This window comes from Gigantopelta aegis, chromosome 1, assembly GCF_016097555.1.
Source record: "Gigantopelta aegis isolate Gae_Host chromosome 1, Gae_host_genome, whole genome shotgun sequence".
NCBI classification, from domain to species: domain Eukaryota; kingdom Metazoa; phylum Mollusca; class Gastropoda; order Neomphalida; family Peltospiridae; genus Gigantopelta; species Gigantopelta aegis.
Window position 1 is genome coordinate 20,069,436 of NC_054699.1, and position 16,022 is coordinate 20,085,457.

The window sequence follows — 16,022 nt, forward strand, 5'->3', positions numbered from 1 at the left end:
AGTCTCGGGACGGTGTGATTGAATCTTAATTGGATATAAGCATGAAAATAACTGTAAATAGAATGAATGAAATATGAATAAACGCTGCTATCCGCTAGACTGGTTTATGCGCTTCACGTTAAACTAAATGGTCACGTCGGGAAGCAATCAAATACCAATCAAATAGTTCGCGTACGTCATTAGCCTATTAGCGACATGTTAGCCAGCTGAACTTGGGGCTGGGGTAGATTGGCGTTTACGCTACACAGTAAACCGAATGACTACTTCGGGAACCAGTCAAAATAGTTTGCAAACGTCAGCGGAAAAACGGCTGGCTGAACTGAAGTCTGTGCTAGGTTGCGTTCTTCATTTGCGTTCGGGTATGCTCAGAACTCGTAGGCCTACTTACAACTCTCTTTTTGTTATTACGTTTGGGTGCTCAGTTCCAGTCCCTTCAAAATAGTCAATAACAATATATCTGACTTAAAATTTAGCTATTTTTATTAATAATACAACAAAATATCTTTAAAGTAGAAAATCTATTCAAAATAGTTCTGATAGGCCTACACCTCCAATTAAATTATTATTTTATAATAATTTGCTATTTTACCGACTCGAGAGTTTGATTTTTTTTAAAAATTATTAAGTAGTAATTTTTCCAATTGAAATATATGCTGCGGAATTTTTTTTTTTTTTTAAATAGTCTCCCACCACTTTTGCACATATTGATCGTCGTAAATTGAACGTGTGTTAAGTGTGTGCTTTAATTCTTATCATCAAAACTGAGTTAAGAAACTTGTCAAAACGGTAATTACATTCGAACACAGCATAGGCTATGGAGTAATTTTGTGATATCGAACGATGTTGTTGATGGTACTTGAACTGAATCATTCACTATGTGAAATTGGATTACCATATGCATAGGCTACTACTCGTCTATATGAATAATCAATGATACACATTTGTGATTCATTGCCTAGGGTTAGTTATACGTTGACCATATAGTGCAGAGCGCACATTAAGTCAATACTTTTTACACTTTCTACGTCCCTTCGGATTAATTTACCATAATGACTGTTAATTAGAAGAAAATGGTTAACCTTGGCTTTGATTAGTAGATATAATTTTAGTACGATCATTATGCGCATTATATAATGTGCATAAGTTATATTATATTACCCATATGGCATACATAGGCTTAAATATCGTATTTTAGCAAACTATCTTTGTGGCATGGGTCACAACAATACTTTGAAAAGAAACATGTTTAATAGGGTGAGCGATCGCTCGCTAGAGTGGTAAATGGCACCAAACGTTAGATGAATGCAATGTCAGAGAAGACGATGATACCAGTTAAAATGTTCGCGAACGCTCGGTCTCATGAACACGCCCCTGATGTTGCACAGCTCTTTGTTGTAGATGAATGAATGAATGAATGAATGAATGAATGAATGAATGATGAAAACGACACCCCAGCACGAAACATACATCGGTTATTGAGTGTCAAAGTGGTGAAGGCAAAACTAAAGTGATGAACAACATCAATATAAAAATTCAACAGTTAATTAAAACACGGTGTAAAGAACTTTGTTGTAGATTGTTGAGGGTTATGGCAGAAAACATTTATATTAGTTTAGTAGGCCTAATTATGTGTTGAAGAAAGATTAAGGTATTTATTGATATGTGTGTTAAGGCAGAAGACATTTTAGTGTGGTAATTATTTGTTTAAATGTTTCTAAACATTTTTAAAAATTATTATTATTATTGTGATTTTTTTTAAAGATTATTATTTTATTTTATTTTATTTTATTTTATTTATTTATTTATTTATTTATTATTATTGTTATTGTTGTTGTTGTTGTTGTTTGGGGTTTTTTGTACATTGCTCCAAGTGTGAAGGCAGAAGATATTTGGTGCAGTACTTGTTTGTTAAAAAGAAATAACTTTTTATTGTAAATTACTATGAGTAAACAGACAGAAGACATTTAGGACATTTAGTGTAGTAATTAAAAAAAAAATTGTAATAAAGAACTATACTTTGAATGCAAAGGTAGAAGGCAATTTGGTGTAGTAATTATTTGTTAAAAGAAAGAACTATTTTTTGTTAGAGATTACTAGCTTGTGAGTGCAGAGGTACAGTATGTGCGTGTGGGTAATTGTTTGGCTTTTATCAGATGGCTGTTCAAACACGCTTATTGTGGACACAACCACTGACATCACCCAATACTTCTGTCCAAGACAGGGCAAAGACAAAAGACTCTTAGTACGTTATTGAATATTATTCAGGATTTGTTAAAGAAATAACTATTTTCTGTCTTGTAGATTGCTCCTAGTGCGGAGGCAGAAGATAGTCAGTGTAGTAATTATTATTCCTTAACGGGTTCCAACCGGAGGGCACTGTACGTTTCATCTCCTTCCTTCTGTCTGTCTGTCTGTCCATCTGTCTGTCCAACATATAGTTTTCTGGATGTTTTGTTTTTCAGGTCTTGAGATATCGAGCTGAAATTGTGTGTGTAGCTTTATTATGTACTGTTGCATACTTTCATGGCAATTTATCCATTTTTAACGGAGTTATGGCCCTTGAACTTAGGGGATGTGAAAATTAGTTTTCCAGACTTTTTTTTTAGAAGGCCTTGAGATATTGAGCAGAAACTTTGTGTATAGCTTTATATTCACTTTTCACAGTTATGTCCCTTGAATTTAGAAGATACAAAAAATTGTTAGAGGACATGTATTGCTTTAGCAGTACTCTGAATGCTTGCTTGTTAAAATAATTATTTTATTTTCAAGATTACTGTGAGTGCAAAGGCAGAAGCATTTTGTGTGGTAATTATTTCTTAAAGAAAGAACTATATTTTTGTATTGTAGATTGCGGCCAGCGCGGAGGCAGAAGACAATGCCTTTGAACAGAAAAGACAACAGGGAAAAAAGGTCCTGTATGGACAAGTTATCCAGGTATGCCAGTCAACAGTTGGAATAAATGAAAGGAATGTTAAAGCTAGGTCAATTCGACTTTGTTATTACATGGGTTACCGGTAGATCCTGACATTCGAGATAAAAAATAACTCTCAGGTCACAAATTAAGAAAATCAACATATTGTAACTCCGTGCCAGATTTATAAGGGAGCAATTGCCCTGGGCCCCCCAGACTAAGATCTTCCTGTATAAAAAAATGTAATCATTATAAAGTTAGTTCATTTTTTAATTTGTCATGTAATTTAATTTCTATGTTGAGGGGTCCCTAAACCTGAAGTGTGCCGGGCCCCCCAAGGTCTAAATCCGGCCATGTGTTATATTTACACACTGGATTAACAATAAATCTTTTCTACACAATCATAGCACAATTGCAGAAAAGTCAGTTGGTGCCTGATTTGTGTAACTGCACGGAGTACCTGTGATGGCCTTGACTTAAGGTTAAGACGAGGCATTAAATGACTAAACAGAGATTCATAGAATCGAGTACTATTTTGCCGCATACCCATTCGATACCACCAAATCAAATTCCATAGACATCAGTAGTAACAAATATGACTAAAACTCCTACCTGCAGCATATCAATCAACATAAACATCACAAATATAAATATTACCACCCCACACCCTTAAAGTGAATCACAAAAAATTGGGGGTCAAGCTGCTCATTTCAGAGATAACGGCTAGGGATAGCATCTATGACTACCCTAGTTCTGCACAAAATTTGAGTACTTTTTTTACATGTACCCCATACAAGGCTACTAGACACTGTGGTACTAGATGAAATAAAAATTTTGCCCAGATGAAACCAATTTTTTTTGTTACAGCCAACACACAGTTATCACCAATCACAGGACTTGTGGTGTTAATTTCTCTATTAAAAGTTTGGTGCACCTCGAACTTTGACACAGCCGGAAGTTATTTGGTTTAGTACTACCGTTACTAGTTGTGTGGCGTTGTTTGGGACATACATGTAATGAAATCCCAGAGGGTCGACCGAGAGCAATTAGTACTTGATTCTATGACTCATTACACATTATGAGCTCCACCATTGTGCTATAAGATCTCCCATCTGTCATCGGTTTAAAACTGCAACTCAGCACCGTTTGTCTCCTAATGCCAAATACAAACAAAACTTGTTTTAAATCAACTGATGTACTTTTATATATATATTTTTAATTTTTATTTGTTTTTATTTCTCTTTGAATTTTTATCTGATTTCTTCCTGATCTTACAACTCCTCCCATCTTTCAACTTCTTTTGCTGTCCATATCCACATCCCAGTCCTGGTCTCTCCAACTGTGACAGATGCTTGTCTCTTGTGGCTATCCATACCACATGTGCCGTTTGCCATCAGCTTTAACTGTGGTCTTAGTGCAATCACTTCAGAGAGTGTTCAGTGGTTACTTCTGGCATTGTAACATGCAGTCGTTAGTTAGTGCTGATGTATTTTAACTATTAACATTAAATCTTGCCATTTAAGGGAAGTTTTTATTCCCCATGATTTTCTGAGACTAGAAGGAAATGTTTTATTTAACAGTGCACTCAACACATTTTATTTACAGTTATATGGCATCAGACATATGTTTAAGGATCACGCATGGGCTACTCTTTTCGATTAACAGCAAGGGATCTTTTATATGCACCATCCCACAGACAGGATAGTACATACCACAGCCTTTGTTACACCAGTTGTGGAGCACTGGCTGGAACGAGAAATAGCCAAATGGGTCCACCGACGGGGATCGATCCTAGACCGACCATGCATCAAGCTAACGCTTTACCACAGGACTACGTCCCACCCACTTCTAAGACTAGTTCATGGACAGAATCTTTTAGCTCCCCTTAGCATGTTAATTTATATCATATCAACATGGTAATACATGTATCTCAAACCTATTGTAAATAATTCACACTAATTTCTCATTTCATTTTCAGCTCCGACATTCGTTTACTGGCAAGTTTATTCATGTCAGCACTACGCAGACTTCTCATACAGAGAGTAACAACATGGCAGTAAGTAAAACATTCAACATTAGTATTACTCAGTCTTTTACAGCTTTTAACATAACTCAGTCATTTACAGTTTTAAACATAACTAATCTTTTATAGTTTTTAACAAGTCAGTCTTAAAGAACAATTTTTTTCAACAAAATTCTCAGTTTTGACTCTTGTCATAACTAAACATTTAAGTTGTGAAGACTTCAGAATCTTTATTTCTGTAAAATTATAATATAATTTTTTTTATATTTAACATAGATAATATAATTTTGTTATTTTTCAGGTCAGCCTGTTACAACACAATGCTAAACATGCTCAATTCCGCATTATGCCGAGGTACAAGGTCAAGGCTGAGGGTGATGTGGTATGGATGTTTGTTTTTACATTATGTCATTTGTTGATCTGCACTAAAACTCTCCCATTCATTGCATTTGTTATATGGTATCCAGAGATGAAAGTGTTCGGGAATTATCCAGAATTCCAAATTTTTAATCATCTATACAATGTTTCCAGTATTTCAGCTGTTTGTCAAACATTTTCCATATCCTCCATTCAAAACTCAGACATTTTGTATACATTCTAAATGGTGGTCGCCAGTTTATACTATTATGCAACCCTAACCCTAACTTAAGGCAAAAATTTCTGGATTTTTTTTTTTTTTTTTCATAACCCACAGTCATCTCTTTAAGGTATAAAAGAGTTAAAGTTTGACATAATCAGAATTTTTGAATATTTGTGTAACCACTTCCATTGTATTTTTGTCATTCTAATCTCTATATGAATCCAAAACAATATGTTTGACATGACTCTACATGTAGTACCATATGTTTTGAAATAACTATCACTTTTTATGTGTAATATGATTGCTTCAATAAATATTTTTCCCACAATGTTTGTGAGTAAATTAATCAATATATTCACAATAAAGGGGCATGTACAACAGTGAAACCCCATTAAAGTGGACACACACTAGACCAAGTAAAAGGGGTATGCTGTTTCAAGAGGTTGTGTTCTGTACTGATGCTTAAAAGGAGACCATGTAAAATGTCCAGTTTTGACAGGCATTCTGGTTTATGGAGGGTCTGGTTTTGAGGGGTTTCACTGTTATGTTATAGTACTTTCTGTACAACACAGCATGTATCTTTAAAATAAAAATGGTTTTGATACATCAGTAAATTTGACACAGATCAGCATGCATCTTTAAGTTAAAGGAGATTTTAATACATCTGTATTTTTGGCACAGCAAATCATGTATCTTTAAGAAAAAGGTGATTTTAATACTTCAGTGTAACTTTAGCACAGAACAGACCGTCTACTTTTAACATAAACTTTTAAAATGTTACTTTGAGTGAGTTACAAAATATAAGCCTTTTTGGAAAATATACTTCAGAAAAGTATATAAAACGCTGATATTCAAAACCTCTTTCCAAGACTATTTACTGTAAAATGACAAATTTCTTCCAGGTACAAATTGATGACCAAGTGGTTCTTGAAAGTGTCAAATCGGCTGGTCAGTTCCTGCACGTCAGCCGTCTCATACTGGGCAAGCAGTCCGTTTATTCTCAGTGGTAATATTTTCTTTACAGCTGTCATTATATATTAATTATATTTATCTTTTGTCCGTTTATTCTCAGTGGTAATATTTTCTTTACAACTATTATTATATATTTAATCTATTTATTGCTTGTCTGTATCTTCATAGTGATTATTCTGATACTGGGCAAACAGTGCATTTATTCTTAGTAGTAATATTTTCTTTACAACTATAATTTAATTCTATTTATCTTTTGTCCATTTATTCTCAGTGGTAATATTTTCTTTACAACTATAATTATATATTAATTTTATTAATCTATTCTCCGTTTATTCTCAGTGGTAATATTTTCTTTACAATTGTAATTATATATCAATTATGTTTATCTTTTCTCTGTTTATTTTCAGTGGTAATATTTTCTTTACAACTATTATTATATATTAATTCTATTTATCTTTTCTCTGTTTATACTCAGTGGTAATATTTTCTTTACAACTATAATTATATATTAATTCTACTTATCTATTGTCTTATTCTTCTCATGGTTTATATTTTCATGACAACTATTATTACATGTGTATTAATTTAAATTAACCACATCACTCTTTAGTCTGTTTTTAATTTTGTCATATTTCAATTTATTTATGTAATATTAATTACATCAGTTTTTTCATTTCCTTACACCAGTGATATTTGAGATATTACACAACAATATCCAATATATGATGGATCATTATTTACAGACATCTGATTGGCTGATAATTTAGAAAGCACACTATAGTCTGAAATTAGCACTACTGAACTGAATTACTGCCTATGATATATAAGTTAAATGTGCACAATAATTTTAGTAAGAAATATTATACTATACATGTAACCATTAGATACCATCTATCTTACAATTGAAAAAATGTATGCATCTCACTTTTGCTTGTTAGATATAATATTATTTTGAAATAACTACCTGCAAGATAAATGGATATCTAATGGCTACTCATGTAAGATTCTTTATACAACTGTTATCATAATATTATGTTAATTACATGTCCCTGAACCTGTGTTTTTATTTTATTGTCAGTCATGAGATGAACCTGTCCGTCCGTCAGTCCGGCTTCACAGTCTACAGAAAACACAAATCATCTCAAGATGTTGAAAGCAAACTCAAGGTCAGTGTTAACAACAAAGTCATGGTTAGATTGTAATCAGTTTTAATTGTTCTTTGTAAAAAAAAAATTGAGGTTTTAGATTCTAGTTATTTTTTATTGTTTGTTGTTGACAAACTCAAGATTAGATTCAAGTATTTTATAATTGTGTATTGTCGACAAACTCAAGGTTGGACTATAATCATTTTGATTTGTCCTTCATTGACAAACTGAAAGTTATAGATTCTAGTGATTTTTTAATTTTATATATATATGTGTATATATATATATATATATATATATATATATATATATATATATATATATATATATATATATATATAAATTAACAACCTCAAGGTTACACTCTAGTCATTTTTAATTGCACAGGGAACACCTTTTTTCATATTATGAAATTTACTACAACTACAAGTTATTTATTTCTGAGGCGATTGATTTGTAAATTACACACAAAAATAGTATTCTTTAGTTTTTTCCAAAACACTTTTACTTTTCTTCTTATATCAAACCAAACTGACATTATTTACAAAATACAGTTTTATAGAATGATGGGACGGACTATAGTAGCTATGCTTTGATTAATGTGGTGTAGGCCAAAGAACGGTGGCAGCAGATTTCCATCTAATTATCTCTGTGATCATTAAGCATATGTCTGATGCCATATAACCATAATTAAAATGTGTAGAGTTCATAGTTAAATAAAACACTTTTTTCTTCTTTCTTTCTTTCTTTCTTTCTTGCTTTCTTTGATTAATGTGCTGGGGTGTTGTTAATCATTCCTTTTTTTGGTTTTAAGGTTGGTGATCTGATTCGGTTCTACCACAAAGAAATGGAGGCATATCTCGTAGCAGAAGGTCTCTTTGATGACCAGCTCACGGAAGATGGTAAAGCGTCTTCATTTTTCTTTATCACATAGGACCAGATTCATCTGAAAATATACATGACATTTGAACAAAAGATGAAAAAGAAAACAGATAAAAAATTATCTTTTTTCCAATGTACAGTAAATAGAAAAATTAGACATCTATTCCAAATATGAAATTAGCATAAGTGAATCACATTTTAATTTCTGGTTTTCAGAAAGAAAATAGGGAAATCCAATCTAAGTTTGTGTCCATTTTATAATATCAAGAAATAGAAAATGGGTGTATTTTATAAATTAATATGAAATTATCCAAAATATGCATTTAACATGTATTTAGTAGAATCTGCTCTAATGTTCAGCTTATTGAAACAAAGTAGACATATGCAAATTTATATAATTATACAAGTAATGTAAATGCAGTTACGTGAACTTAAAGTAGGTGGGGTATTTGTTTTTAGTTCTGTTACATGTATTCAGAATTATGCAATTATTCAGAATTATGCAATTATTCAGAATATGCAATTATTCAGAATATGCAATTGAGTGAAACTTGTTTTAATTTTTGTCTCCAGTGCACCTGCGTGTTCGACCAGTCGACCAAAGCAATCCGAAGACAATGTTTCCCAGCAGTTCAGCCGTCACATATTGGCAAATTGAATTAGAGGAGGGACCAATATCAGGTAATGTCAATACAGAACACTGGAATCACAGGAAATCAGTACAACACAGCTGTATAGCACAGTGCACTCAAGGCGATATCACACAATACGAGTAACTCGTACGAGAATAGCAAATTGTGACAAGACAAACATTACAATTTTATTGGTTGCAATGCAATCAGCAATTCTCATACAAGGAACTCGTATCGTGTGGCATTACCTTAAAATTCATAGCTGCTTTTTTTAGCACGTAATATCGGTACAAGAAAACTCTAAAAGACTACACATAAGTATACCAACATTCTACAGCATGCAACATCAATACACCAAAACTCTATAGCACATGGTATCAGTACAACTAAACTCCACAGAACTACATATTAGCATACCAAAACTGCAGCATCGGTACACCAAAACTCTATAGCACATGGTATCAGTGCAACTAAACTCCACAGAACTACATATTAGCATACCAAAACTGCAGCATCGGTACACCAAAACTCTATAGCACATGGTATCAGTGCAACTAAACTCCACAGAACTACATATCAGCATACCAAAACTGCAGCATCGGTACACCAAAACTATAGCACACAACTTGTACATCGAAGGCCATGAAATGTATTGTCCTGTGTATGGGAAATACACAGGACTTCACATACGTTGTTTTCGCTTCCTATATATTATACAAGTTTATTTCGTGTAAGAATATATACCACAAGACAGCGAAGTGCTCAAGTGGTATGTTCTTGCGCAAAATAAATAGGAAGTGCAAACAATGTATGCGAAGTTCTATATTTATTACATTGCTTCTATTATTTTTTACAGAAATGGTTTTTAATTTCTTAAATTTTGTAATCAATCCTCCTTTCGTAGATTTATTTAACATTAAGAATCATACTCAGTGAAAATATTGTGTTATGTTTCAAATACGATGTGATGTAATTTGTAAATCAAACATGATATCAATAATAAAAAAGGCGCTAACATAAAAATAAAAAGGTAATTCCCCATTTACAAGTTTCAGTCCAGATTGCACATATGTGTGATACAAGATAAATTTATCACACGGTTTGAAAATGTCTTTATCATTGTAGTAAGATTGGATAGGTATGTAATAAAAGTTCATATAAAAGATCCCTAGCTGTTTTATTGGTAGGGAGTAGTCTTTGTGGTAGCAGTGGATTTCCTCTCTTTTTCTCTGTTGAACAAACATCAAAATAACCATATGTTAGAACCCAAATAGCTGTAGTTTAAAATATTCCTTTCCTTTCCTAATAGTTTTTCCAGTATCTAACCCCTGCAATTGATAATTTCCAGGTGGAGTCCTCAAATGGGGCCAGCAATGTCGCATTATTCATGTGTGTACTCGCAAATACCTCACAGTGGACACGAATGGTAAAGTGACCTTGACCTCAAAGTACCTGGACTCTGGAACGGTCTTCCGACTACACGCTGTCATAAGGGTAAAGTGTTTTTTTAAAAATGTATTTCATTATTTTATATCTTGCTTAATAATAGAGGTAGAAAGTAGTTATAGTCTGTAGTAATTATCTATTATGATATTTACAAAGTATATTTGTGTAGTGTATGTGTTATAGTCTTGTAGTGATTATGTTACCTAGAAAGTGGGGTTTTTTTTGTTTAGTATTTATACAGTGAAACTCCTCTAAACTGGACACCCTCGGGATCAAGTAAAAAGTCCGGTTATAAGAGGTATTCGGTTTAGAGAGATTCTCTTCTGTACAGATATTTAAAAAGGTGCTGCGAAAAATGTCCGGTTTTGAGGGAATTCCGGTTTACAGAGGGTCCAGTTTTGAGGGAATTCTGGTTTACAGAGGGTCCGGTTTTGAGGGAATTCTGGTTTACAGAGGGTCCAGTTTTGAGGGAATTCCGGTTTACAGAGGGTCCGGTTTTGAGGGAATTCTGGTTTACAGAGGGTCCGGTTTTGAGGGAATTCCGGTTTACAGAGGGTCCGGTTTTGAGGGAATTCCAGTTTACAGAGGGTCTGGTTTTGAGGGAATTCCGATTTACAGAGGGTCCGGTTTTGAGGGAATTCCGGTTTACATAGGGTCCGGTTTTGAGGGAATTCCGGTTTACAGAGGGTCCGGTTTTGAGGGAATTCTGGTTTACAGAGGGTCCGGTTTTGAGGGAATTCCGGTTTACAGAGGGTCCGGTTTTGAGAGGTTTCACTGTATTTGCTAAACTTACAGTTAATAGTCTGGGTGAATTGATATTAAAATATTTTCATATTGACTCATATGTGTTTGTTAGTATCATAAACCAACACTGCCCTGATTTACATAAGAGATTTTTTTAAAACCTGAACCCTAGATTCCAGATTTTAATGACATCTGAAAACTGTGTTTGTCATTTTTCTTTGAAGAAAATTTCACAGTGACCCCATTTTTCTTTGATGAAAAAATTAATGAATGAAAAAAGAATGCACTAAACTGATTGAATGATTCACTGATTCACTGGTAATAGATGGATGAACAGTGTTCAAAATAAACACTTGCCATTTGTTCTGACAAGTGAAAATCTGCTGGTACAAGCATTTTCATTTCAACTTATTTTCATGTTATATATCCAATTAAGGTTCAAGCACGCTGTCCTGTGCACACACCTCAGCTATCTGGGCTGTTTGTTCAGGACAGTGAGTTATTGGTTAGTGAGAGAGAAAAGGGCGTAGTATTCTTATACCTACCCATTGAGTCGTTAAAACTCGCTCTGGATGGGAGCCGGTACCGGGCTGTGAACTCAGTACCAATCAGCCTTATGTCCGATGGCTTAACCACTGCACCACCGAGGCCGGTTTGGTACAAGCAAAATGTTCTTGAATAGTAAACAAATGTACAATGCAGTTTCATTTTGAGACATGAAAGACATAACCCTTGCACTTTAACAAAACAAGGGGGTGTATGGCCCAGTGGTAAAGCACTCACCTGATGTGCGGTTGGTTTGGGATCGATCCCCATTGGTGGGCCCATTGGGCTGTTTCTTGTTCCAGCCAGTGTTCCACAGCTGGTGTAACAAAGGTATGTACTGTCCTGTGTGGCATGCTGCATATAAAAATAAAAAATCCTTTGCTGCTAATCAGAAAGAGTAGTCCATCGTGCATTTTTTCTCTCATTATCTGTGTGGTCTTTAACCATATGTCTGATATCATATAACTGTAAATAAAATGTGTTGAGTGCATTGTTAAGTAAAACAATCTTTTCTTCCTTTTTAACCAAAAAAACAACTTATGTCAACAAGGGAAAATACTGATGGACAAGTAGATTTCTAGATGTACTTAGTGAAAAATTCTGCTTATTTCTATTGATGGATGGATGGATGGATAGATAGCTTCATAACATCATCCATTCATCCATTCATCCATTGATTCATTCATCCATTCATCCATTTATCCATTGATTCATTCATAACTATTGATCATAAATAAAACAGGTTCTATTTGACAGCACGTGTGAAATTTTCTTCACTTAGATTCTTTAGTTTTGATTCTTTAGTTTTGATTCTTTTTATTATTCTAATGTGCACTTCTTCTTCTTTCTTTGTCTACAGCTTGTGGTACGTAGATTTTTTTATTTGTGAATTCACACAGACCTTTACCTTGCACTTCTCAGAATCTTTCCTCAGTGTTCAGTCAAACTACTATAACAGGGTTTTATTTGTGGAATTTATCTTGACGCCAATGGATTAGATTGGGTAATATCATTTTATACATAAAACTGGGAATTTTCAAAAACAGACACCCTTGGGATCAAGACAAATGTCCAGTTTTAAGAGGGATACAGTTTACAGAGGTTAAGTTCTGTCCTGGTTTTTAAAAGGGACTCGGTAAAAAGTCCGGTTTTGAGGGAATTCCTGTTTAGAGAGGGTCCAGTCTTGAGAGGTTTCACTGTATCCATATATATATATATATATATATATATATATATATATATATATATATATATATATATGTTGTTACTTTGTTAAGCACATATATTAAATGATGTTAAAATATTTTAAATGGACTAAAAGATGGACATTTTTATATTCAAATTAAGAATCTTGTCTTCAAAATTGGGAATACAAAATGGGAATGGTGCCAAATATTAGTCTAGCAACACAGGTGATAAAACTGCATGAACACTATAAAGTATATTTGTTGTTTAGAAAATATGACTGTGTCCCTTAAAAAATATTTTGTTGATACTGTATATTCACACACAAAAAAGTCATTTTTCATTTCATTTCAACTTATTTTCGTGCTTATATCCAATTAAGGTTCAAGCATGCTCTCCTCGGCACACACTTCAGCCATCTGGGTTGTCTGTTCAGGACAGTGGGTTAGTTGTTAGTTGTTAGTGGTGAGTGAGAGAGAAGAGGGTGTAGGGGTTTTACAATTACCCATTGAGTCGTTAAAACTCGCTCTGGGTGGGAGTCAATACTGGGCTGCGAACACAGTACCTACCAGTCTTATGTCTGATGGCCTAACCACGACACCACCGAGTCTTAATAAGTAAACACATTTTATAACATAAAACTCACCAAAAGCCAAAAGATAGGAATAAAGTTGAATTTCTTGTACATGCATTCAAATCCAATACAAATGTATAAACTATGGTGTTTGGGTTAGAGTTACATTTACCAAGGAGGGGGCACAGAATTCTTTCTTTTTGGGGGAGGTAATTATAGGATTAGAGCAATTTCAATTAAAGTACTTTTGTGATAAAGAAAATAAATATTCTGAGAAGAAATTAACACTTTGCTGAATTTTAATATTAACAGCTTCTGGCTTTGTACTTTTGTAATAATAAAAACAACATCCAGTTCATGGCTCGAGCATGTACCACCTGGGCCCTGCCACTGGCATGACCAGTGGCTTGGTTCATGATCAATTTCTTGTACCGTATATGCATTCAAAGAACATATAAACTTTGATATTTGGGTTAGAGTTACAGTTATCCAGGAGTGGGGCTCAGAATTATTTTTTATTTATTTGGGGAGGTAATTATAAGATAAGAGCAATTTCAATTAAAGTACTTTTGTGATAATGGAAATAAATATTCTGAGAAGAACTTAACACTTTGCAACAGCTTGTGGTTTTGTTTGTGAGATTAATATTGTTTTTGTTGTTTTTGGAGACTACTAATTATGTGGTTTTTGTTTGATTGATTGATACTTTAACGTGCTCATATACCACTAGGGTTTCGAACACGCCCATCCAGAGTCCGACCTCCGATAAGATCGGTGACCTGACTCGGGATAGGGGGAGAGTTGAAAATGGGCAGAATTTTGAAAAAATAAATTAGTAAAAAAGTTAATAGAATTTAAAAAATAATAGGGTTTTGTTATCACCTCTTGGTGCATGTATTATGAACAACAAGTTTGCAGTGATTGTAATGAAAGTAGCAAGGTAATTATTATAATTGAAGGGCATCTTTACAAAATGCATTATGTCCATGAAATGTTGATTTGAGAAAACAACAAATAATGATGTTTTGCCTTTCAGACAGTTATAACTTTATGTATATATTGTCGTTAAGAAGTCAAAATCTTGTAACTGCATTTAGCGAAAATTGCAGTTACAAGGTTTTGATTGCAATATAATGATATATCACTTCTTTATATCAAACATAGAAGTGGATCTAATCCATGTTATGGTTTAACCACCAAGCATTTAACTGTGTACAGTTTATCAGACACAATATTGCAATATAATGATATACCACTTCTTTATATCAAACATAGAAGTGCATCTAATCCATGTTATGGTTTAACCACCAAGCATTTAACTGTGTACAGTTTATCAGACACAATATTGCAATATAATGATATATCACTTCTTTATATCAAACACAGAAGTGGATCTAATCCATGTTATGGTTTAACCACCAAGCATTTAACTGTGTACAGTTTATCAGACACAATATTGCAATATAATGATATACCACTTCTTTATATCAAACATAGAAGTGGATCTAATCCATGTTATGGTTTAACCACCAAGCATTTAACTGTGTACAGTTTATCAGACACAATATTGCAATATAATGATATACCACTTCTTTATATCAAACACAGAAGTGGATCTAATCCATGTTATGGTTTAACCACCAAGCATTTAACTGTGTACAGTTTATCAGACACAATATTGCAATATAATGATATACCACTTCTTTATATCAAACATAGAAGTGGATCTAATCCATGTTATGGTTTAACCACCAAGCATTTAACTGTGTACAGTTTATCAGACACAATATTGCAATATAATGATATACCACTTCTTTATATCAAACATAGAAGTGGATCTAATCCATGTTATGGTTTAACCACCAAGCATTTAACTGTGTACAGTTTATCAGACACAATATTAATGTTTTGGTTTATCTCCATTTTCCCACATTTTGGATTTACATATTTTGTAAAAACTCTTCAGTTGCTTCTAAATAAGAACTTTTCAAATAACTGTGTGGAAGATTTGAGGTAACTGCTGATAAAAGTTCGTGATTTTTATTATCACTTTTAAAATTAGGAATTCTGAATACATCTGAAATACTTTTCTTTTCTGTTTTTTTAAAGAAGAAAGAAAAGTGGAAAGCGAAAGTTGAATCTAAAACTGTGCATTTTGAGCACAATTTGCTGTCTCCTCAATCAATTTTGAGCCTTGTATTTATCTGTGTTTATAATTGTATGGGATGTGTCATTTCAAACTGCAGTTGTTTGTGTTTACTATTTGTGTTATTTTGGACTATATAGGTGTGTTTACTATGTATTATATACTCTTCAAAAAAAGTAGGGGAATTTACAATTGCTAAAATGTAAGGTATATTAGCTGTGGGGAATGGTTAGATG

General features: G+C 33.4%; 1 protein-coding gene across 1 annotated transcript in view; it reads left to right on the forward strand.

The window, feature by feature from the left end:
* Positions 1 to 16,022, forward strand: part of LOC121370552 (inositol 1,4,5-trisphosphate receptor type 2-like) — a 132,415-nt gene that overhangs the window by 15,353 nt on the left and 101,040 nt on the right. Inside the window, 10 exon segments of the mRNA XM_041495896.1 lie at positions 2,848 to 2,934; positions 4,890 to 4,967; positions 5,236 to 5,316; positions 6,417 to 6,520; positions 7,565 to 7,652; positions 8,446 to 8,533; positions 9,087 to 9,194; positions 10,494 to 10,646; positions 12,104 to 12,123; positions 12,638 to 12,640. Coding sequence (XP_041351830.1) covers positions 2,848 to 2,934; positions 4,890 to 4,967; positions 5,236 to 5,316; positions 6,417 to 6,520; positions 7,565 to 7,652; positions 8,446 to 8,533; positions 9,087 to 9,194; positions 10,494 to 10,646; positions 12,104 to 12,123; positions 12,638 to 12,640 — 810 coding nt within the window.